Below are 25,977 nucleotides of genomic sequence, written 5' to 3'. Positions count from 1 at the left end.
CACCGATCCCTGCGGTACCCCACTAGTCACTGCCTGCCACTCGGAAAAAGACCCGTTTATTCCAACTCTTTGCTTCCTGTCTGCCAACCAGTTCTCTATCCAAGACAGTACCGTACCCCCAATCCCATGTGCTTTAACTTTGCACGCTAATCTCTTATGCGGGACCTTATCGAAAGCCTTCTTAAAGTCCAAATACATCACATCCACTGGTTCTCAATTATCTATTCTACCAGTTACATCCTCAAAAAATTCCAGTAGATCAGAAGCTAAAGAAAAAGGCATACACCAAGTACATGGACAACAATGGAGAGGATGACAAAAAGGTGAGGAAAGAAGTCAAAAAAAATTAGGAAGACAAAGATGAACTACAAAATTAAATGATCAAGGAATATAAAAATAGTAAGGTGTGCTAAAGACACAAATAAAAGAAAAATCCATTTAGGGATAGGGCCACTAAGGGATACACACAATAAACTCAAGTAATAACAGAAAAATGGCAGCAATATTAAATAATTACTTCACCTCAGTATTTAGCAGGGAGACTAACATGGTGGCCATGACATTCGAAGGAGATAACAAAAACACAAGATAAAAAGGGGGAAAATAATTGATAAACTAAGCGAACTTGGAGAGGATAAAACCCCTGGTCCGGATGGATTGCATCTGCACATTTTAAAAGTTAAAAAAAGAGATAGCAAAGGCACTATTACATACATACAAAACATTTATTAGAACAGGGAATAGTGCCAGAGGACTGGCAGGCAGCTAATGTGATTCCTATATATAAAGATGGAGATAGAACATGTCCAGGGAACTATAGGCCAATTAGCTTAATGATGGAAGTAGGAAAGATAATGGAATCCTTGCTCAAAGATGTAACAGATCATCTAGAAACTGAAAATATAATAAACTGTATTCAGCACTGATTCCAAAAGGGAAGGTCATGCCTGACCAACAGTCTTGAATTCTTTTAAATAACAAAGGATAATGCAGTAGACATAATATAGTTGGATTTCGAAAAGGTACTGCAGAGTAGACTCCTGACCAATGTTCCCGTTAAGCTGCGCAATCATCTGCAAGGACCCATTCAGGCACTCACCAGCTTTTCTACTGTAGATATCGCACATGCGCTAAAATTTGAATGGGCCGCGCACTGGGGGAAGCAGGCCGCGCAGGAGGCAGTGCTGCTTACAGGATACGTTGCTTGTGACAAGATCAGAACATTGGGAGTCAGGGGACAAGCAGCAGAATGGATAGCAAGTTGGCTACAAAACAGAAAACAAAGTAGGGGTGCAAGGTAATTACTCAGATTGACAAATGGTGGGACGTGGTGTTCCACAAGGATCAGTGCTGGGGCCATTGTTCACCATCCAAAGAAACGATTTGGACATGGGAATTGGAGATACAATTTCAAAATTTGGGGATGACGACACCAAATTGGGGGTATAGTTAATGGAGGAGGAATGCAACAAATAGCGGAAGACACTAATATACTTGCAGAATGGGTATTTATTTAGCAATATAGGTAAGTGTGAAGTGGTATATTTTGGTAGGAAGAATAAGGTCACCACTTACTCCTTGGAAAGTATGTATCTAAATGGGGTAGAGGAACAGAGGGATCTGGGGGTATAGATACACAAATCACAAAGTAGCGACGTAGGTTAATTAGGCCATTAAAAAAAGCAAACAAAGCACTGGGGCTCATTTCTAGAGGGATAGAATTGAAAAGCAGAGAAGTTATGCTGTATAGAACCTTGGTTAGAGCACACTTGGGAGTACTGTGCAGAGTTCTGGTCTTCATGTTATAAAAAAAATAGGCACTGGAGAAGGTGCAAAAAAGATTTACTACAATGGTACCAGAACTGAGAGGTTCTACCTATCAGGAAAGATTGAACAGGCTGGGGCTCTTCTCTAGAAAAGAGACAGAAGGGTGACCCGATAGAAGGTCTTTAAGATTATGAAGGCATTTGATAGGGTAGGCGTAGAGAAGAGGTTGCCACTTGCGGGCAAGACCAGAACTAGGGGCCATAAATACAAGAGAGTGTCACTAATAAATCCAATAAGGAATTCCAGAGAAACTGCTTTACCCACAGAGTGGTTAGAATGTGGAACTCACTACCACAAGGAGTAGTTGAGGCGAAAAGCATAGCTGCCTTTAAGGGGAAGCTAGATAAGCACATGAGGGAGAAAGGAATAGAAGGATATGTTGATGGGGTTAGATGAAGGCTCTTGTGGAGCATAAACACCAGTATGGACCAATTAGACTGAATAGCCTGTTTCTGCACTGTAAATACTTTGGCCCGTATTTTCCGATGCCTACAGGTGCGTACCTATAGGGACATCGGAAATGTCGGTTTCAGGCATGCATTCTTGACAGATCGGACGCCTGCCTTAGAGAAGGGCCTCTGCGGGCGGAAAGTTCCGCTTTCTGCAGAACCTCCACCCGCTGAAAACCCTTAGAAATCTTACGTCTGGTAAAAGCAGGCGTAAGGCCTGCTTTTACTAGCTTAAGAGTTTTAAAAAGTTTTTAAAAAAATTTAAACTCTTACTCATTTATAATTTAAAAATACTTTTAAAAGTTTTTAGCCCTGTAAAAAACTTTTTTTCCATATGTAATTTTAACTCATTTCAAAAACATGATTTTTAAAAAATAATTTATTTAATCTTTGTGTCTTTTTGGGGTGATCTCCATTCATATATTTGACAGGTCTATGTCAAAAGTATGAAGGGAGATTCCCTTCTCCTATTGGCTGGCCTGGCCCACGTGATCCCAAGGACGCTTGCGAACTGCCTGCGCCCCTGGGATACGTGGGCCCTGCGCATTTCAACTGTGGAGGCGCCCAGGAGCCCAGGAGCGGAAGTGTCCGGACCTCGGGAGCCCTCAAGTAAGTTCATATATATAACCAACTACACATACTTGATGCCTAAATCTTGAAGGATGAATAATGGTAAACAGTCAAGATTGTCTGCTCAGCTAAATAAAACCTGTGACCTGTGTGTACATGGAACATTATACTGCAGGTTGACCACATTTTGCTGTGTCAAGTTAGTGCAAGCTGTGTCCCATTTGGTACATAATGCACCAACTTAAATATAAATAGATTTAAGAATGCGTAAAAAGCAGATTGATGATCCGATGAATGTTGCTGCATAAGTGGCCAGCACCATTCACAAGATAGGGTAGAGCAGGTTAAAAAACGTTGAATCATTCAGGAAACAGTTGTGAGGAAGGAACAGATTATTTTCTGCAAGGATGAGCGAGGATGGCCTTCCTGATCCCTACCCATAAGGCCATTCACTGTGGATCATACTTTAGCTAAAGAACTTCATCCTGACATCACTTTAAATTGGGCTTTTTCCAAGTTTGAACTGTGAGCCACGGATCTGAAGTAATGTACTAGATTTATCTTTTCCATGCAGTTTCATATCTTGTATATCTCTAAGACTCAAAAAAGGTGATGACTGTTCCAAGAACTATAATGGTTCAATACTCAAAAGGAAAGTTTTTTGGGACCTTGCATTCAAGGTTTGGGCTACTTCAGCATTGCTGTCAAAATACCCCAACTGAAGTTAAAAGATGGTCTCGGCAACTGAACAGCAGCTACTCTTCAGTGTTTTAAAATTAATTCTTGGTGCCCCATTTGGGTACATAAAATGTGCTTCTAAATTACAGCAATAATACTGTATTCCAAAATGACAATACAAGGAAAATGAGTGTAAAAAATGTTTGACAAGTTTTTGGTTTCTTGCCATTGACTGGAGTGCATTTTATTTTGTATTCAGAAACCCTCCCGTTTTAACAGCCACTACAAAGAACAATTTTATTTCAATTCTCCAGCTTACCTTTTCATCTGTAGTATCCTGAAAAGTGAGACCAAAGTAATCCTTTTCTAACAGGTTGATTTGCTCACAAACCCTGTCCAACATTATCTGGCCCTTGGCACGTTTCTGAAAAACAAAAGTAGTGTCAAATTTAGATTATAAGCTCAACATTAAAACAAATACAACTCCAAGTAATATTTTATCTCAAAATTTTAAAAGGACATGTTTACACCACTAGCAAAACACCATTAAAAAAAGTCAAAGCCCCAGAAAATATTTTTTTTTTTTTTTTTTTTTTTTTTTAAATATGCATACTTAACACCATGTTTGAATACAAAACGCATCTATTCTAACAAACTTCCATACTGTTCAAAAATAGTGTTTCTGCGATACTAGTCAAATTTCTGCTTCTTCCAGTTTGTTGCTTTTGCATCATAGTGTCTGTAATCGCTTGTCTGGACACCCAACTTGGTAATAGTTCTGATGAAAGGTCATTGACCTGAAACGTTAACTCGCTTTCTCTCTCTCCACAGATGCTGCCTGACCTGCTGAGTATTTCCAGCATTTTCTGTTTTTATTTTATTATAGGTAATATGTCTACAGCATTTAAAAATCGCCTCTGAAATTTCCAAAGTTCATGAACAAACTTGAAACTAATTTCATGATATGGAGAATTTACCAGAAAAGTTACATTAAACAAAGAAGCATAATGAATGATCAGACATTGCCATTTTATGTTAAACACAAGGTTAGAAACAAAACAAAATACTGCGAATGCTGTAAATCTAATAAAAACAGAAAATGCTGGAAACACTCAGCAGGTCAGTCAGCATCTGTGAAGACAGGAGCATTAACGTTTCAGGTTGATGACCTTTCATCAGAACTGCAAGATGCTGGATATGAACAGCTTTTATGCAAATACTGAGCCAGGGAAAAGGAGGAGGGAAAAAAAAAGGAAAAGGTCGATGATAATGTGGAGAGAGCAGGAGTGTTTAAATGACAAAAGGGATGATGGTGCAAGGCAAAAGGTGGTGATAAATCTGTAACCATTTACACCTCCTCTGAACCCATCTTTTGTTTCCATGTTTGTCCCATCTCCTTTTGTCTTGCACCATCATCCCTTTTGTCATCTAATCACTCCTGTCCTCTATCCTATCCATTTTAATAACAGAAGACGACAAGAAATAAGAGCAGGAATAGGCCATACAGACCCTTGAGCCTGCACCGCCATTGAATAAGATCATGGCTGAACTTCTACAGCAACTCCACTTTCCTGCCCTATCCCCATATCCCTTGATTCAGTTAGCGCTCAAAAATCTATCGATCTCAGTGTTAAATATACTCATCGACTGGCAATCCACAGCCCTCTGGGGTGAATTACAAAGATTCATAACCCTCAAGAAATTTCTCCATCTCAGTCCGAAATAGTCTCAGGATAAGGGGTCGACCATGACCCCGAGTTCTCGGCTCTCGAGCCGGGAGAAACAACCTCTTAGCATCTACCCTATCAAGCCCCCTCAAAATTTTATACTTCTCAATGAGATCACACCTCGTGCTTCTAATCTCCAGAGAATATAAGTCCATTCTACACAATCTCTCCTCATAGGACAGCCCTCTCATCCCAGGAATCAAACTAGTGAACCTTTTTTGCACCCCCCCCTCTAAGGCAAGTATATCCTTCCTTAGGTAAAGAAACCAAAACTGTACACAGTGCTCCAAGTGTGGTCTCACCAAAGCCCTATATAAAAGTAGCAAGACTTCCTTACACTGACACTGCAACCCCCTTGCGATAAAGGCTGGCATACCATTTGCCTTCCTATTGCTTGCTGTACCTGCATCTTAACTTTATGATTTGCATACGAGGACACCCAAACCTCTCTGAATACCACCAGTGGTCTGTAGGTTCTAGCTCAACTCTCCCCTCTCCAAACCACTTGGTCTTGTGGTTCTCTCTTCAATTCTCCAAACAATCTCCCATTCTTAAGGTGGTCCAGAAGCATCCTTCTTTTCAGTCCTCAGTCTTTATATATTTATATATCTTTAAATATATCCTTCTATCCGTCATTCTGACACTTCTCAGCACATGTCCAAACCAATTTGCCTTTTCGGATATCAAACTACATTCTTGTAACATTGCTAAAACCTCATTATTACCTTTCTTATCTATGCACTAGACGCTCTACATGCGCCTCCAAACCCACTTCTCAAACCTCTTTGCTCAGTTTCCATGTTTCAGCACCAGACTCCACATCAAATGCTACAATAATCATTTCTTCAGTTGTCCAGTTAACATCCTCTTCCTTCTATTAAATGCAGCTTTTCCCATGTAATCATCACTCTCAACTGCTTGGCACATCAGCTTCAGTCATTATACTTCAGTTACTTCAATTGTCTCGTGATCCAACTGCTTTGCATTTATTAAAATGGTCACCATTTCATCTGCATTTCTAGAAACCTTGTTAACTTTGATGCTGTAGCATCCAAGCAATCTACCAACAGCTGTAGTCCATTCATGGAACTTGACTCTAATACCATTTCTTTTTTAATTAGTTCCTGGGATGTGTCTCTCACTGGCAAGACCAGCATTTATTGCCCATCCCTAATTGCTCTGGAGAAGGTGTGGTGGGCCGTCGCCTTGAACCGCTGCAGTCCGTGTGGTGAAGGTACTCCCAGTGCTGTGAGGGAGGGAGTTCCAGGATTTTGACGATGAAGGGACAGTGATATATTTCCAAGTCAGGATGGTGTGCAACTTGGAGGGGAACGCTCCTAAACAGTCAGAGGGAGGTAGAGGAACAGAGATGTAGGCAAATCTCAGAAGTGTAGAAATAATAGGGTAATAATAGTAGGGGATTTCAACTTTCTAACTGGGTTATTAACTGGGATAGTCAGAGTGTGAAAGGCTTAGTGGGTGGGGAATTCTTAGTGCATCCAGGACAGTTTTTTGAGCCAGCATGTAGAAAGTCCTACAAGAGAGGGGGCGGTACTGGACCTAATTCTAGGGAATGTAGCCGGGCAAGTGGTAGAAGTGTCAGTAGGAGAACATTCTGGTGACAGTGACCATAATTTGGTGAGATTTATGGTAGTCATGGAAAAGGACAAAGATGGACCGGAAATAAGGCTCTAAATTGGGGGGGGGGCGGGGGAAGGCCGATTTTAATATGATAAGGCAGGATCTGGCCAAAGTGGACTGGGATCAGCTACTTATAGGAAAATCCACATCAGAGCAATGGGAGTCATTCAGAAAGGAAAGAGAGAATACAGCGCCAACATGTTCCCGTAAAGGTCAACGGTGGGACCAAGTCCAGGGAACCCTGGATGTCAAGGGGTATACAAGAATGGATTAGGGGGGGGGAAAGGGAGGCTTTTGGCAGATACAAAGGACTAAAAACAGTGGAAGCCCTAGAGGAGTATAGAAAGTGCAGGGGGGATACTCAAAAAAGAAATTAGGAGAACGAAGAGGGGTCATGAAAAAACACTGGCAGGCAAAATAAAAAGGAAAATCCCATGGTATTTTATATAAGTATATTAAGGGCAACAGGATAACCAGGGAAAGAGTAGGGCCCATTAGGGACCAAAGTGGCAATCTGTGTGTAGAGCCGGAAGATGTACGAGAGATTTTAAATGAATATTTTGCATATGGAGAAGGACGATGTAGGCATAGAAATCAGGCAGGGGGATTGTGATATACTTGAACAAATTAGTATTGAGGGGGAGGAGGTACGAGTGGTTTTAGCAGGCTTAAACGTGGCTAAATCCCCAGGCCCAGACAAGATGTATCTCAGGCTGCTGTGTGAGGCAAGGGAGGAGATTGCAGGGGCTCTGACACAAATTTTCAGAACCTCTCTGGCCACAGAGGAGGTGCCAGAGGACTGGAGGACAGCTAAAGTAGTACCATTATTCAAGAAGGGTAGTAGGGATAAGTCAGGGAATTACAGGCCAGTGAGCCTATCAGTGGTAGGGAAATTATTGGAAAAAATTCTGAGGGACAGAATTAGTCTCCACTTGGAGAGGCAAGGATTAATCAAGGATAGTCAGCATGGCTTTGTCAGGGGAAGATCATGTCTAACCAATTTGATTGAATTTTTTGAGGGGGTGACTACGTGTGTGGATGAGGGTAGTGCAGTTGATGTAGTCTACATGGACTTCAGTAAGGCTTTTGACAAAGTCTCGCATGGGAGACTGGTCAAGAAGAGCCCATGGAATCCAGGGCAATTTGGCACATTGGATCCAAAATTGGCTTAGTAGCAGGAGGCAGAGGGTGATGGTCAAAGGTTGTTTTTGTGACTGGAAGCCTGTGTCCAGTGGTATACCGCAGGGATCGGTGCTGGGTCCTTTGCTGTTTGTAATGTGCATTAATGATTTAGATATGAATGTAGGAGGTATGATCAGTAAGTTCTCAGATGGCACGAAAATTGGTGGAGTGGTAAATAGCGAGGAGGGAAGCCTCAGGCTACAGGACAATATAGACGGGTTGGTCAGATCAGTGGTAAATGGAATTCAACCCTGAAAAGTGTGAGGTGATGCATTTTGGGAGGACTAACAAGGCAAGGGAATACACAATGAATGGTAGGACCCTAGGAAGGACAGAGGATCAGAGGGACCTTGGTGTGCGTGTACATAGATCCCTGAAGGCAGCAGAACAGGTAGATAAAGTGGTGAAGAAGGCATATGGGACACTTATATTCTATGCCTCAGCTAATGAAGGCAAGAGCAGGGAGGTTATGATGGAGCTGCACAAAACGTTAGGTAGGCCACAGCTGGAATACTGTGTGCAGTTCTGGTTGCCACACTATAGAAAGGATGTGACTACATTGGCGAGGGTACAGAGGAGATTCACCAGGATGTTACCGGGGCTGGAGCGTTTCAGCTATGGAGAGAGACTGGATAGGCTGGGGTTGTTTTCCTTAGAGCAGAGAAGGCTGAGGGGGGATCTGATTGAATTGTACAAAATTATGAGGGGCATAGATAGGGTAGATAAACTTTTTCCCTTAGCAGAGGGGCCCAATAACCAGGGGGCATAGTTTCAAGGTAAGGGGCAGGAGGTTTAGGGGAGATTTGAGGAAAATCTTTTTCACCCAGAGGGTGTTTGGAATCTGGAACTCACTGCCTGAAAGGGTGGTAGAGGCAGGAACCCTCAACATTCAAGAAGCATTTAGATGAGCACTTGAAACGCCACAGCATACAAGGCTACGGACTAAGTGCTGGAAAATGGGATTAGAATAGACAGGGCTTGATGGCCAGCGCAGACACGATGGGCCGAAGGGCGTCTTTCTGTGCTGTACAGGAAACTTCGTTATATCTGGCACCGACGGAACCGAGCTGTTGCCGATCTATCAAAACTGCCGGACAAAGTTAATGTTGAAGCATACGGAGATTTTCATCTCCATATCTGACAACAAACTGTTGCTTAGCAACAGCTTGTAAAGTCGGCCCGTACTTTGGAAGCGTCTCTGTAGCTTAGCAACAGCTTCAGAGAAACTTTCCAGAGCCCGACTGTTGAAAACAAAGCCACGAGAAGAAAAAAAACCTAACAAAACGGCTCCTGATTTCTGCCAGTAGATCGAGGTTTCCGGACATACAACCTCCGGATAAACCAGTTTCCTGTTATGACTATGACTTCGATGTGAAGGAGTTCTCATACGCCTGCTGCCCTTGTCCTTCTAGGTGGTAGAGGCTGCAGGTTTGGGAGGTGCTGCAATGTATCTTGTAGATGGCACACACTGCAGCCATGGTACGCCGATGGTGGAGGGAGTGAATGTTTAAGCTGACAGATGGGGTGCCAATCAAGCGGGCTGCTTTGTCCTGGATGGTGTCCAGCTTCTGAGTGTTGTTGGAGCTACACTCATCCAGGCAAGTGGAGAGTATTGCATCACACTCCTGACTTGTCCCTTGTAGATGGTGAAAAGCCTTTGGGGAGTCAGGAGGTGAGACATTCACCGCAAAATACCCAGCCTCTGACCTGCTCTTGTAGCCACAGTATGTGTGCGGCTGGTCCAGTTAAGTTTCTGGTCAACGGTGACCTACAGCATGATGATGGTGGGGGATTCGGCGATGGTAATGCCGTTGAATGACATGGGGCGGTGGCTAGACTCTAGTTTGTTGGAGATAGTCACTTGTGTGGCGCAAATGTTACTCGCCACTTATCAGCCCAAGCCTAAATGTCGTTGAAGTCTTGCTGCATGCAGGCATGGCCTGCTTAATTATCTGAGGAGTTGTGAATGAAACAACACTGCAACCATCCCCATCTCTGACCTTATGATTGAGGGAAGGTCATTGATGAAGCAGCTGAAGATGGTTGGGCCTAGGACACTGCCCTGAGGAACTCCTGCAGCATTGCCTTGGGGCTGAGATGATTGACCAACAACTACAACGATCTTCCTTTGTGCTAGGTATGACTCCAGCCAGTGGAGATTTTTCCCCAATTCCCATTGACTTCAATTTTACTAAGGCTCCTTGATGCCCCACTCGGTCAAATATTGCCTTGATGTCAAGGGCAGTCACTCTCACCTCACCTTTGGAATTCAGCTCTTTTTGTCCATGTTTGGACCAAGGCTGTAATGAGGTCTGGAGCCAAGTGGTCCTGGTAGAACACAAACTGAGCATCGGTGAGCAGGTTATTGGTAAGTGCCGCTTGATAGCACTGTCAATGACAGCTTCCATCACTTTGTTGATGATCGAGAACAGACTGATGGGGTGCTAATTGGCCGGATTGGATTTGTCCTGCTTTCTGTGGACAGGACATACCTGAGCAGTTTTCCACTGTGTCAGATAGATGCCAGTGTTGTAGCTGTACTGGAACGGCTTGGCTAGAGGCGCGGCTAGTTCTGAAGCACAAGTCTTCAGAGCGACAGCCGGGATAGTGTCAGGGCCCATAGTTTTTGCGGTATCCAGTGCGCTCAGCCGTTTCTTGATATCACGTGGAGTGAATTGAATTGGCTTCTATGATGGTGGGAATCTCAGGAGGAGGCAGATATGGATCATCCGCTCTGCAATTATCTTCAGCCAGAAGTGCCAATGTTTCAACCTTGTCTTTTGCACTCGCGTGCTGGGCTTCGCCATCATTGAGGATGGGGGATATTCATGGAGCCTCCTCCTCACGTTAGTTGTTTAATTGTCCACCCCCATTCACAGCTGGATGTGGCAGGACTGCAGAGCTTTGCTCTGATCCATGGATTATGGGATTGCTTAGCCCCGTCTATAGCATGCTGCTTCTGCCATTTGGCATGCATGTTGCCCTGTATTGCAGCTCCCCCAGGTTGGCACCTCATTTTTAGGTACGCATGGTGCTGCTCCTGGCATGCTCTTCTGCACTCCTCATTGAGCCAGGGTTGGACCCCTGGCTTGATGGTAATGGTAGAGTGAGGGATATGCCGGGCCACGAGGTTACAGATTGTGGTTGAATTCAATTCTGCTGCTGCTGATAGCCCACAGCACCTCATTGATGCCCAGTTTTGAGCTGCTAGATCTGTTCTGAATCTATCTCATTTAGCGTGGTGGTAGTGCCACACAACATGATGGAGGGTGTCCTCTGTGAAGACAGGACTCCGCCTCCACAATAACTGTGCGGTCGTCACTGCTACCAATGCCGTCACGGACAGATGCATCTGCGACAGGTAGATTGGTGAGGACGAGGTCAAGTAGGTTTTTACACTCTTGTTGGTTCGCGCCTCCTGCTGCAGTCCTAGTCTGGCAGCAATGTTCTTCAGGACTTAGCCAGCTCGCTCAGTAGTGGTGCTACCGAGCCACTCGGTGGTGGAGGACATTGAGGTCCCCCACCAAGTACATTCTGTACCCTTGTTACCCTCTGCTTCTTCCAAGTGGTGTCCAACATGGAAGAGTACTAATTCATCAGCTGAGGGAGGGCAGTAGGTGACAATTTGCAGGAGGTTTCCTTGTCCATGCTGGACCTGAAGTCATGAGACTTCATGGGGTCCTGAATCGATGTTCAATACTCCCACAGCCACTCGCTCCTGACTGTATACCACTGTGCAGTCATCTCTGGTGGGTCAGTCCTGCAGGTGAGACAGGACGTGCCTGTTTTATTCTTGTTTTTTGTAGTAGGCTGGTTAGGCCATTTCAGAGGGCAGTTGGAGAGTATATATAAATAAATATATATTAAACTATAACTCTATTAAAAAAGCTCCTTTCTCTTCAACCTACCACACCAAGCTAGGTTAATGTGGCAACCTCTCTGTATCAAGTACGCACAACGAAGATGAATGTATGGCCATATCTCTTCTTACTATTTCAAATGCTACCCAGTCAGTTTCAGGTTCAATAGTTTTTAGACATGCAGGTCTTCAAGTTCCTATGAGTATGCTTCAGTTATTTGCAGCTTCCCAAATTTAAGGGAGCATTAAGCTACATGAAATTTAGACATTAGTACAGGCTATCTGAGCCTGCAGGAATGGTGACCTGGAATATGCTCTCCATTCCCTTCCGAAAAAATTATGGTTGGGTATAGAAGCTGAAATAAAAAATCAGAGCTCCCAGGAGCATTCAATAGTTGCACGAATAGTTTTCAAAGCTGTAGTGAGAGTCTAACCACCGCCCCTTGACATCTAACAGCATTATCATCGGCAAAACCCGCAGTATCAGCATCCTAGCGCCATTGACCAGAAACGTAACCATACCAGCCACAAATACTGTGGCAACAAGAGCAGATCAGAGGCCAGGTATTCTGCGGCAAATGTCTCACCGCCTGATTTCCCAAAGCCTTTCCACCATCTACAAGGCACAAGTAAGGACTGTGATGGAATACTCTCCACTTGCTTGGATGAGTGCAGCTGCAATAATACTCGAAGCACGACACCATCCAGGACAAAGCAGCCCGCTTGATTGGCACCCCATCCACCACCTTTGACATCCACTTCATCCAACACCGGCATACCGTGGCTGCAGTGTGTGCCATCTACAAGATGCACTGCAGCAACTCGCCAAGGGTTCTTCGGCAGCACCTCCCAAACCCATGACCTCTTCCACCTAGAAGGACAAGGGCAGCAGGCGCATGGGAACACCACCACCTCCGAGTTCCCCTCCAAGTCACACACCATCCTGACTTGGAAGTATATTGCCGATCCTTCATCGTCGCTGGGTCAAAATCCTGGAACTCCCTTCCTAACAGCACTGTGGGAGTACCTTCACCACACGGACTGCAGCGGTTCAAGGTGTCTCACCACCACCTTCTCAAGGGCAATTAGTGATGCCCACATCCCATAAAAACAAATACATTTTTTTTTTAAACACCCGGCAGCATGCTACCTGGCCTGCTGAGTATTTCCAGCATTTTCTGTTTATATTTCAGATATCTTAGATTATAATGATAGGAGTATGATCTCAACCAATACACTATTAGAATAGATATTTTATGTAATACCACAAGTTGTCAAGAAAAAGATCATTTCTGCTTCCCTTCCATGCTAGTTCTCCATTAGTCTCTTAATCGGTCTTCCACCCTTTTTGTATATTATTGCATGGTTGTCGCACACCTTTCCCATTCCGGTGTCTGTATTATCCAACTCTTTCTCGTTATTTCGGGCCTCACTTTTTCTGCAACCCTCTCCTAATCTCAATCTTCTGCAGGTCTCCAATGTGTGGTTTTCACACATTCCTTTACTGATGCGCCCGATACCTATACCCCAGATTTAGTTTTAAAGTCCATCATATGCAAGAAAATGGGAAGGAACATATTAGGTTAGAGGTGAGGTTAGATAGTGTGTTGAGATTCTGCAACATAACCAGTGGAGAAATTAAGAAAAACTTACATTTATGAAGTGCCTTGCTCAGGACATCCCAAAATGTTTCACAATCTATTCATTACTTTTGAAGTGCAGTCACTGGTTATGTCGGCAAACAGCAGCCAATTTGCATACAGCAAAGTTCCACAAAGATAACGACCATTTACACCATCAATATCCAGGGGTATTCAAAATTCAGAAAAGATAGGCAAAAAGGAAAGGGAGGTGGGGTAGCATTGCTGGTTAAAGAAGGGATTAACACAATTGTAAGGAAGGATATTAGCGCTGATGATGTGGAATCTGTATGGGTAGAACGGAGAAATACCAAGGGGCAGAAAACGTTAGTGGGAGTGGTATATAGATCTCCAAACAGTAATGCGGAGGTTGGGGATGGCATTAAAAGGGAAATTAGAGAAGCGTGCAATAAGGGCACAGCAGTCATCATGGGTGACTTTAATCTACATATAGATTGGGCTAACCAAATTAGTAACAATACTGTGGAAGAGGAATTCCTGGAGTGTTTACAGGATGTTTCCTGGACCAATATGTCAAGGAACCAACCAGAGATCAGGCCATCTTAGACTGGGTATTATGTAACGAGAAAGGATTAATTAGCAATCTTGTTGTACGAGGCCCCTTGGGTCAGAGTGATCATAATATGATGAATTCTTCATTAAGATGGAGAATGAAGTAGTTGACACAGAGACTAGGGTCCTGAAATTAAATAAAGGAAACTACGATGGTCTGAGGCGCGAGTTGGATAGGATTGATTGGGGAATGTCACTCAAAGGGTTGACGGTGGATAGGCAATGGCAAACATTCAAAGACTGCATGGATGAACGACAGAATTTGTTCATCCCAGTTTGGCATAAAAATAAAACAAAAGGTGACTCAACCGTGGCTAACAAGGGAAATTAGGGATAGCATAAGATCCAAGGAGAGGACATATAAATTGGCCAGAAAAAGCAGTAAACCTGAGGATTGGGAGCAGTTTAGGATTCAACAAAGGAGGACAAAGGGATTAATTAAGAAGGGGAAAATAGAATGAGAGTAAGCTTGCAGGGAACATAAAAACTAAACTTTTATAGCTTTGAAGAGAAAAAGATTGGTGAAGTCAAGCGTAGGTCCCTTGCAGTCAGAATCAGGGGAATTTATAATGGGGAACAAAGAAATGGCAGACCAATTAAATACATACTTTGGTTCTGTCTTCACAAAGGAGGACACAAATAACCTCCCAGAGATGCCAGGAACATAGGGTCTGATAAAAGGGAGGAACTGAAAGAAATCAGTATTTGTAGGGAAATGGTGTTAGGGAAATTGATGGGATTGAAGGCCGATAAATCCCCAGGGCCTGATAATCTACATCCTAGGGTACTTAAGGAAGTGGCCCTAGAAATAGTAGATGCATTGCTGATCATCTTCCAACATTCAATGGAATCTGGAACAGTACCCATGGATTGGAGGGTAGCTAATGTTACCCCACTATTCAAAAAAGGTGGTACAGAGAAAACGGGGAATTACATCGGTAGTGGGGAATATGCTAGAGTCCATTATAAAAGATGTAATAGCAGAGCACTTGGAAAACAGTGACAGGATCGGACAAAGTCAACATGGATTTACAAAAGGTAAATCGTGCTTAACTAATCTACTGGAATTTTTTGAGGATGTAACTGGTAAAATAGATAAGGGAGAACCAGTGGATGTGGTGTATTTGGACTTTCAGAAGGCTTTCAATAAGGTCCCGCATAAGAGATTAGCGTGTAAAGTTAAGGCACATGGGATTGGCGGCAAGGTATTGACTTGGATAGAGAACTGGTTGGCAGACTGAAAGCAGAGAGTTGGAATAAACGGCTCTTTTTCCGAGTGGCAGGCAGTGACTAGTGGGGTACCGCAGGGATTGGTCCTTGGACCCCAGCTATTCACAATATTTATTAATGATCTAGTCAAGGGAACTAGATGTAATATCTCCAAGTTTGCAGATGACACAAAGCTGGGTGGGCGTGTGTGCTGTGAGGAGAATGCCGAGAAACTCCAGGATGATTTGGACAGGTTGGGTGATTGGGCAGAAGCATGGCAGATGCAAGATAACGTGGATAAATGTGAGGTTATCCACTTTGGTGGCAAAAACAGGAAGGCAGATTCTTATCTGAATGGCAATAGATTGGGAGAAGGGGAAGTGCAATGAGACCTGGGCGTCCTTGTGCACCAGTCGCTGAAGGTAAGCATGCAGGTGCAGCAGGCGGTTAAGAAGGCAAATGGTATGTTGGCCTCCGTAGCGAGAGGGTTTGAGTACAGGAACAAGGATGTCTTGCTGCAGTTGTACAGGGCCTTGGTGAGACCACACCTTGAGTATTAAGTGCAGTTTTGGTCGCCTTATCTGAGGAAGGATGTTCTTGCCATGGAAGGAGTTCAGTGAAGATTCACCAGGCTGATACCTGGGATGGCAGGAATGACGTATGAGGAGAGATTGGGTCGATTGGGCTTATACTTGCTGGAGTTTAGAAGAATGAGAGGGGATCTCATTTAAACTTATAAAATTGACAGGACTGGACAGACTAGATGCAGGAAGGATGCTCCCGATGGTCGGGGAGTCCAGAACCAGGGGTCACAGTCTAAGGATAAGGGGTAAGCCATTTAGGACAGAAATGAGGAGGAATTTATTCACCCAGAGAGTGGTGAACCTGTGGAATTCTCTACCACAGAAGGCAGTAGAGGCCAATTCATTGAATATATTCAAGAAGGAGTTGGATACATTTCTTAAGGCTAAAGGGATCAAGGGGTATGGGGAGAAAGCAGGGACAGGGTACTGAATTTGGATGATTAGCCATGATCGCATTGAATGGTGGAGCAGGATTGAGGGGCCGAATGGCCTACTCCTGCTCCTATCTTCTAAAACAGATTTGAAGGGATAACTGTTGGACAGGAGCAACGGACAAAAATCACGATGGCAGTCGCAGCTTTCATGGCAAGTGGGGGGGGGGGGGGTGATCAGCAGTTGTGTTGGTTGGAGGTCAATCATCTCAGCCCCAGGACATTGCTGCAGGAGTTCCTCAGGGCAGTGTCGTAGGCCCAACCATCTTCAGCTGCTGCATCAATGACCTTCTCTTCAACATAAGGTCAGAAGCGGGGATGTTCGCTGATGATTACACATTGTTCAGTGCCATTCGCAACGCCTCAGATAATGAAGCAGTCCATGCCTGCATGCAACAAGACCTGGACGACATTCAGGCTTGGGCTAGTAAGTGGCAGGTAACTATCATGCCAGGCAATGACTATCGCCAACAAGTGAGAGTATAACCACCGCCCCTCGACATTCAACGACATTACCATCGCAGAATCCCCCACCATTAACATCCTGGGCGGGGGGGGGGGGGGGGGGGCCTCACCATTGACTGGAAACTTAACTGGACCAGCAACGTAAATATTGTGGCAACAAGAGCAGGTCAGAGGCTAGGTATTCTGTGGCGAGTGTCTCGACTCCCCAAAGCCTTTCTACCATCTACAAGGCACAAGTCAGGAGTGTGATGGAATACTCTCCACTTGCCTGGATGAGTGCCGCTCCAACACAAGAAGCGTGACACCATCCAGGACAAAGCAGCCCACTTGATTGGCACCCCATCCACCACCTTAAATATTCACTCCCTCCACCACCGGCGTACCGTGGCTGCAGTGTGTGCCATCTACAAAATGCACTGCAGCAACTCGCCAAGGCTTCTTTGGCAAAACCGCCCAAATCCCCAACCTCTACCACCTAGAAGGACATGGGCAGCAGACGTATGGAAACACCACCACCTCCAAGTTTTACATCCACTCTACCCTCTTGCATGACTTTGATCAGCAAGCTCAGTTTACATAACTATTACCCGAAGAGAAAGAGGCAAGAGTAGTAAAGTAAATGAGGGAGTGGCCAGACAGGGGGAGGGGTGTCATGTAATGAGGTCACAAAGGGATAAGGAAGATGCTGGGAGCAATGGGGTGGGGAGTGAAGAGAGCCCCAACAGACCACATATTCCAACCAATTGTTGTTCCTTTCTCTGCCTCATCAAGTGACAACACTCACCACCTCCCACCCAAAAGGAGGAAAATAAAAAGATTAAAGGGGAACTGAAAAGGTCAGTGAGGCAAAAGAAGAGAAAAACTTAGGAGAAAAAAGGAAGAGTAGAGAGAGTGATAGAAACAGCAACACAGACGACAAAGACAAGCAAGAGAGAGCCCATATTCCTCAACTTACCTTGTGTAATACCACAGAAAATAGACTTAACAAAAACATGGGAGGCACCTAGGAGTTACTGGTGATGTAAACTTAAAGATGGCATACTACTAAGCTTCCCTCCCCCACCCTCTTGCTTGACCCTACCAGACTCTCAGCTGCGTCACATGCATCTTGCAATTTTGAAATTCTGGGGGGATTGGAAGGGTATCTTGAAAATGCCGCCAGGGGTGCAGGTGTGGATTTTGTACCGGCGGACCCCGGATCATGCCGCCAGGCCTCTGCTCTCAAGCTTCTGCAGCTTGGCCACACAGCTGATGGTGATTTAAGCGGATGGTGCTGGTGCTGTGCTGAAACCGAAGCTCTTGCTGAACCCTGGAATCCAACTCAAACCCTGGGAGAGACAGAAACAAATGCACCTTATACACAGTGTGTGGAGGAAACCTGCAGGTTCAGGGAGAGGGGAGCCACCCACAGGCTCAGGGAGGGGAGTCACCTGTAGATGATAAAAAGCGCCACCAGATGGGGCTTGGGTTCGACGTCCAGCTGAGTTACCACTGCGCTCTGCCATCCCGCTGTTGGCCGGCACTGGTGACCTGCCAAGCGTTTTCGCCCCAGAGCTGGACAGGGAGCTCGATGAGCAAGGTGAACGGTGAGCTGCAGCCTGACTTGGCAGTGAAGGTAAACGGATGGTTGGGGATTGACTGAGGCTTTTTTTGGGGGGGGGGGGGGGGGGGGGGGGGGGGGGGAAAGAAAGAAGAGTAGTGGAAGAGAGCAGAGGAACTGGGCCCTGGGGCTGAAAAATTGAGGGGAGCAGCCAGGACTAATAATCACGTTATGGGTGTAGGAGGCTGCAGAAGCAAAGGGAGGATTTTGAACCACGCCATGCTGCAGCATCGGAAACCACATCAGATTTGAATCCAACTGACCCCCGTAAGAACATAAGAAATAGGAGCAGTCGGAGGCCATTTGGCCCTTCGAGCCTTCTCTGCCATTCAGTAAGATTTTGGCTGATCTTCTACCTCATCTCCACTTTCCTGCACTATTCTCATATCCCTTGATTACCTTAATATTCAAACCTAGGATCCAACTAAAACCCTGGAAGAGACAGAATCAAATGCACCTTATACATGTCCCATTTTTTTTTTTTTTTAACATTGAAGTCGACGGGAGAGATGTAAAATGGGCTCCCAACTCGCTTACCCCCATTTTACACCATTGCACAATGTCAAAAATCTACCCCAGTGAACTAGAACTACCTTGTCACAGCTGAGATTTGGCCAGGGATGGGGAGGGGGGGGTCCACTCTCTCTGTCCCCCAGTCTGTCAGTCAATCTCTGTCCAGTACTTGCCCTGTGGGTGAGATTGGGAACCAGTTGTCTGGAGTTCATTGGCCATGGACTTGTGCCAAAACAATTCAGTGACACCTCCATACCCTAATGCACATTGGACATGGTGCCACTCTCCACGCTCCATTTGGTAACGCTTCACCAGTAATGCCAACTCTCAAATTAAATCACGAGACACGCAATTTTTAATGAAAATTTACCCTCTCTGAAAGGTTGGTGATAACGTGTAGGATTTTTTTTTAAAAATTTTGTTTTTGTAAAGCATTTTCAGATGCAGAAATATAGTTTTTGCAAAGAGCTGTGATCGGTTAGAGATTAAATAAAGCCACTAATGAGGTTTATAAACAAAAATATACCAACTCATTATTTCTTACCAAATCTCTCAATTTTTTTTATTTTTTTTTTAAAGTTTCTCATGATTTAGGGGACGATGGGGTTGGCATTGCTGCTTTCCTTCTTTAAGACACTCCTTAAAACCTACCACTTTGACCAAGCTTTTGGTCATCGGCCCTAATATTTCCTTTTGTGGCTTGGTGTCGAGTATTGTTTAGGAACACTCCTTTGAAGCGCCTTGGGACAGTTTACTATGTTAAAGACACTATATTGTTGGTGTTGTTACAGTGCAGTGTTTTGAACGGAGGCAAATCAGACTTTGGACTAAACAGTGAAGTATCCTTTGCATAGAATCATAGAATGGTTACAGCACGGAAGGAGGCCATTCAAGCCCGTGCCGGCTCTCTGCAAGAGCACTTCAGCTCATCCCACTACCCCGCCCTTTCCCCACAGCCCTGCAAATTTCTTTCCTTCAGATACTTATCCAACTCCCTTTTGAAAGCTGTGATTGAATCTGCCTCCACCACCCTTTCAGGCAGTACATTCCAGATCTTAACCACTCGCTGTGTAAAAAAGTTTTTTCTTGCGTCATCTTTGGTTCTTTTGCCAATCAACTTAAATCTGTGTCCCCTGGTCCTTGACCCTTCTGCCAAAGGGAACAGTTTCTCTCTATCTACTCTGTCTAGGCCCCTCATGATTTTGAACACCCCCATCAGATCTCCTCTCAATCTTCTCTGCTCCAAGGAGAACCACCCCAGCTTCCCCAGTCTATCCACGTAACTGAAGTCCTTCATCCCTTATTTATTATGGCAAATAATGCGCGACATCTCAACACATATTCCATGTAAAAATATCAGAACTATTTTGAATGCTGGGTGAAACAGAGAAGACTTAAACAATGACTCATTTCTCTGAACTTCAAGAGAAGCCCAAACATGCATACTAAAACCTTCTTGCTATGGGCAAATGTAGCTCTTGGATTGTTTGCTGATAGATATGTGGGCTGATGCAGGATGGCAAGGGTAAAGCCTCTGAAATGCAAATTGTAAAGCATGCAGCATAACACTACAATCCTTGACATGTAGAGCTCGCTCCAACTGTTCCAGCCTTCTGAAGTATGGCTTCAGAATGATACCAGGTCTAACAGGGTTAATGTATGAGGACAGGTTACATCGACTAGGCTTGGATTCCATTAAATATAGATGATGATTAAGGGGTGATCAAATTGAGGTGTTTGAAATGATTAAAGGATTTGATCTGGTGGGAGTCCAGAACAATGGGCCATAACATTAAGATTAGAGCTAGATCGTTCAGGGGTGATGTCAGAAAGCAATTCTTCACAAAAAGGGTAGTGGAAATCTGGACCTCTTCCCCCACCCTCCAAAAAAAAGCTGTTGAGGCTGGGTCAATTGAACATTTTAAAACTGAGATTGATAGATTGTTAGGTAAGGGTATCAAGGGTTACAGAACCAAGGCGGGTAGATAGAGTTAAGATACAGATCAGCCATGACCTAAGTGAAGGCTCGAGGGGCTAAGTGGCCTACCCTGTTCCAATGTAAAAATCCCATTGCACTATGCAAAGAGGAGCAAAGGAGTTCCCACAGTGTACACTTAGTAACATTTACCCCTCAGTCAACACCACAAAAAAGTGTTATATAAATGTAAGTTCATCATATTTAAAGATACAATTTATGGCTCTAACATTTTCTACAACAACTAAAACAGAAGCTTCATAACAAAAAAGCCAAACATACTGGAGGAGATGAAAGTCCTCTTCACACTGAGGACACCCTCCATCGTGTTGTGTGGCACTACCACCGTGCTAAATGGGATAGATTCAGAACAGATCTAGCAGCTCAAACCTGGACATCCATGAGGCACTGTGGGCCATCAACAGCAGCAGCATTGTATTCCACCAAAATCTGTAACTTCATGGCCTGGCATATCTCACTCTACCATTACCATCAAGCCAGGGGACCAACCCTGGTTCAATATGGAGTGTAGAAGAGCATTCCAGGAGCAGCACCAGGTATACCTAAAAATGAGGTGCCAACCTGGGGAAGCTGCAACACAGGACTACATGCATGCTAAAAAGCAGAAGCAGCATGCGATACAGGGCTAAGCGATTCCACAATCAGCAGATCAAGTCAAAGTCCTGCCACATCCAGTAGTGAATGGTGGTGGACCATTAAACAATTAACAGGAGGAGGAGGCGGCTCCATGAATATTCCCATCCTCAATGATGGTGGAGCCCAGCATGCGAGTGCAAAAGACAAGGCTGAAGCGTTTGCAACCATCTTCAGCCAGAAGTGCAGAGTGGATGATCCATATTGGCCGACTCCTGAGGTCCCCATCATCACAGGAGCCAGTCTTCAATCAATTCGATTCACTCCATGTGAAATCAAGAAACGGCAGAGCGCACTGGATACAGCAAAGGCTATGGGCCCCGACAACATCCCGGCTATCATGCTGAAGACATGTGCTCCAGAACTAACCATGCCTCTAGCCAAGCTGTTCCAGTACATCTACAACACTGGCATTTATCCAACAATGTGGACAACTGCCCAGGTATGTCCTGTCCACAAAAAGCAGGAAAAATCCAATCCAGCCAATTACTGCTCTCAGTCTACACTCAATTACCAGCAAAGTGGTGGAAGATGTCATCGACAATGCTATCAAGCAGCACTTACTCACCAATAACATGCTCACTGATGCCCAGTTTGGGTTCCGCCAAGACCACTCGCCTCCCGACCTCATTACAGCCTTGGTCCAAACATGGACGAAGGAGCTGAATTCCAGAGGTGAGGCGAGAGTGACTGCCCTCGACATCAAGGCAGCATTTGATCAAGTGTGGCATCAAGGAGCCCGAGTAAAATTGAAGTCAATGGGAATCGGGGGGCGGAATTCTCGAGTGGCTGGAGTCATACCTAGCACAAAGGAAGATGGCTGCGGTGGTTGAAGGTCAATCATGAAATTCCCCAGGACATAGCTGCAGGAGTTCCTCAGGGCAGTGTCCTAGGCCCAACCAACTTCAGCTGCTTCATCAATGACCTTCCCTCCAACACAAGGTCAGAAATGGAGATGTTCACTGATGACTGCAGTGTTCAGTGCCATTCACAACTCCTCAGATAATGAAGCAGTCCATGCCCGCATGCAGCAAGACCTGGATGACGTTCAGGCTTGGGCTGATAAGTGGCAGGTAACATTTGCGCCACAGAAGTGCCAGGCAATGACTATCTCCAACAAGCGAGAGTCTAACCACCGCCCCATGACATTCAATAGCATTACCATCACCGAATCCCCCACCATCAACATCCTGGGGGTCACCATTGACCAGAAACTTAACTGGAGCAGACACAAATACTGTGGCAACAAGAGCAGGTCAGAGAGACAGCATTCTGTGGCAAGTGTCTCACCTCGTGACTCCCCAAAGCCTTTCCACAACCGACAAGGCACAAGTAAGGAGTGTGATGGAATACTCTCCACTTGCCTGGATGAGTGCAGCTGCAACACAAGAAGCTCGACACCATCCAGGACAAAGCAGCCCACTTGATTGGCACCCCATCCACCACCTTCAACATTCACTCCCTCCACCAACGGCGTACCGTGGCTGCAGTGTGTACCATCTACAAGATGCACTGCAGCAACTCGCCAAGGCTTCTTCGGCAGCACCTCCCAAACCCGCGACCTCTTCCACCTAGAAGGACAAGGGCAGCAGGCACATGGGAACACCGCCACCTCCAAGTTCCCCAAGTCACACACCATCCTGACTTAGAAGTATATCGCTGATCCTTCATCGTCGCTGGGTCAAAATGTTGGACCTCCCTAACAGCACTGTGGGAGTACCTTCACCACACGGACTGCAGCGGTTCAAAGCGGCGGCTCACCACCAACTTCTCAAGGGCAATTAGGGATGGACAATAAATGTTGGCCTTGCCAGCGACACCCACATCACAAATGAATTTTAAAAAATTCTCAGTACGTCAGTTACCTTTAAACTTACAAGAGAAAACACGCTATGTACAAGGTTTTTTTTCACCTACTTTTTGAAATCAACTCCAAACTTCAAAATACAAAAGATTATTCAATTCAGCATAATTATCCAATACCAATAAGCAACTACTCCCACTAAATTACAAGCCATTATTAATCTAGGGTTCAAATATAAAATTCATGCATTGCCTTTGTTCAAGCTGTACATTGGTGTTGCTCCCAACTTGTTTATGTGCTTTAATCACACAGATTTAATTTCAAGGGATTTATTATGCATCCTAGCTCATGCGTTAATTCCAAGTAACCAACATCACAGCCATTAATATAAACAAAGAACTGCACAAGTATACAGGCCATAGTGTTCTGCTAAAGAATACAAGTCTTGTATGAGACTGTCCTCAACAACCTTATTAGCTAAAACTAAAGCAGTCATGATGTAATTTGCTCACATTTCCAAGCAAAAATGTGTCTGTTGGGACGTTCTCAAATGCTGCCATCCAGCTGGATGAATCTGTCACAAATCACAATAGATGTTTAGTATCTGAACCACTGGAACTAAATTTGGCTATTAATATGCATTTAATATCCCTGTTAAACATTTTTCATTGCATGATTAATTAGTTCTAAATATGTCAACGACTTCACAATTACAGATACATCAATCTATTGTATACTAAGTTTAGTATGTGGGCCATCTGTTTCAGGTGATGAGTTTTCAAAGTACCTATGTCTTCTGTAGGTATACTATGAGAGGTCCTTTTAAACATGTACTGCGTGACACAACAGTTGCCATTTTACAGTGAGGGTAAATCACCCCATCTGGGCACGGAGTTCCAAAAAACTGCGCCAAATGAGTTGATTTTTTTCTTCATATAATTTTTTTCTCCAAGTGAAATGTCTAATATCCAAAAGAAAGGTTTAAACAGAATTTAAAAATCAAAATTAAATATTTCACATGATTACATTTATCTACTGAATTGTCTTTTTGATATCTTCATTAAATTTTTAGTTAAAGGTCTCGGCCTTTCTAAAAAGCATGGTTTATGCTCAACAGTTAAAGCGATGGAATATTTTTCTGCAGCTCTAGCACCTGCTACTCTGTAGACGAGGGGGGCGAGAAGGCCAAGGGGAGAGCGAGGGCAAAGGAGAGATAGAGAGCGAGACTCCAGAGTGGAAAGTTAGTCAGTGGTAAGGTAGCGGCGCTTATGACAGGAGCTGAACATGACTGCTTCAATCTTCAGACATCAAGTTGAAGGAAATTGTGTCTCCTCCACATATTGGCAAGTGAGGTAGTCGTCATTGGGCTGAGGGAATTGAAAGGGTAGAACTGGGTGTCAAGATACAAATGTAAGCTGGTCCCATGTAGACAGAATGTCACTTAGGATCATTGCACCGATGAGTAAGATGAGGGTACCAAGAATAACTCTGATAACTAGAGGTGACGGTGCGGAAAAAAAGCAGCTATTTCTAATGATGCACTGGCTAATTTTGGATGAGGAGGAGTAGAACCACGTGAGAGCAGTCTCATGGGAGGAGAGAATATGGAGGCAGATCCACTGGTCGACCATATTGAATGCTGCAGAGAAGTCAAGGAGAACAGAAAAGGATAATGCACTACAATGACAGCGGATGTAATTTGTGCATTTGGCCAGGGGTCTCCATGCTGTGAAATGGGTGGAAACTGGATTGAAGGAGTTTGAACAGGGAGCTTTGGGAGACCAGACACAGAGCTGGGAGGTGACAATGCATTCAAGGACTTTAGGGAGGAAAGAGAAGTTAGAGATGGGGCATGATGACAGTAATTTTGAAAGGTAATGTAACAGAAATACATATTTTCAGCAACTAGAAGTAACATAAAATGCATCCCAATGCTCAGCCCACATTCCACCTTGTATGACAGGATGCCTACACAGCATGCAAGCAGTTTCAGGTGCCACTTGGATTTGGTGGCAAATCATGCAACAGTTGGGTGAGGCAGTGCAAGATTTTCCCATAGCCAGCCACCAAGTTCCAAATAAATCACATACACTGTAAATTGCATGAACAGCTGTCCCAGTACTTGCAATAGCAACAATGCAGCATATAATCAGGTTGAGTGCTCAGTGGTTATTACCCAAATACTGGAAAGTCACTTAATTTGAATTGGCAAACTATAGGCTACCATTGTTTTTGCACTTAAGTCCAGAAAACGTATTCCTCATCTGCACCAAAGACCAACAGATGGGGCAATTGCAGTCATTCTCTGGGCAACCTCCCGTTATGGTCACAACACACAAGAGAATATCCTCTGCCCCAAAAATGCAGATCATCCCTGTTGCACTTCAAGTAACCCATCAAACACCCCTTCTTTAAAGGAGGCAGTTCCAGTTCAATGTTGCCTCAGACAGAATAGTGAGGGAACACAATGAGCAGCAACATTTTTTTTTAATTAACTATTGTTGCACTTCCTATTTCCCAGTCACTTGCAACCATTGCACTCTGTCCACTTGGAAAATGTGCAGGGTGCATATTGAACTTACATAATTGAGCCAAA

At 44.5% G+C, this 25,977-nt stretch overlaps 1 protein-coding gene across 1 annotated transcript in view; it reads right to left on the bottom strand.

Annotated features, from left to right (window-relative positions):
- Positions 1 to 25,977, bottom strand: part of epb41l2 (erythrocyte membrane protein band 4.1-like 2) — a 165,497-nt gene that overhangs the window by 111,040 nt on the left and 28,480 nt on the right. The window contains 1 exon segment of the mRNA XM_085997140.1: positions 3,844 to 3,948. Coding sequence (XP_085853266.1) covers positions 3,844 to 3,948 — 105 coding nt within the window.

This window comes from Somniosus microcephalus, chromosome 9 (assembly GCF_052327205.1).
Source record: "Somniosus microcephalus isolate GS21.2 chromosome 9, FLI_Smic_1.0, whole genome shotgun sequence".
In the NCBI taxonomy this organism is placed as follows: Eukaryota; Metazoa; Chordata; class Chondrichthyes; order Squaliformes; family Somniosidae; genus Somniosus; species Somniosus microcephalus.
The sequence above is the reverse complement of the archived record's forward strand: the minus strand, read 5'-3'. Positions and strand labels throughout refer to the sequence as shown.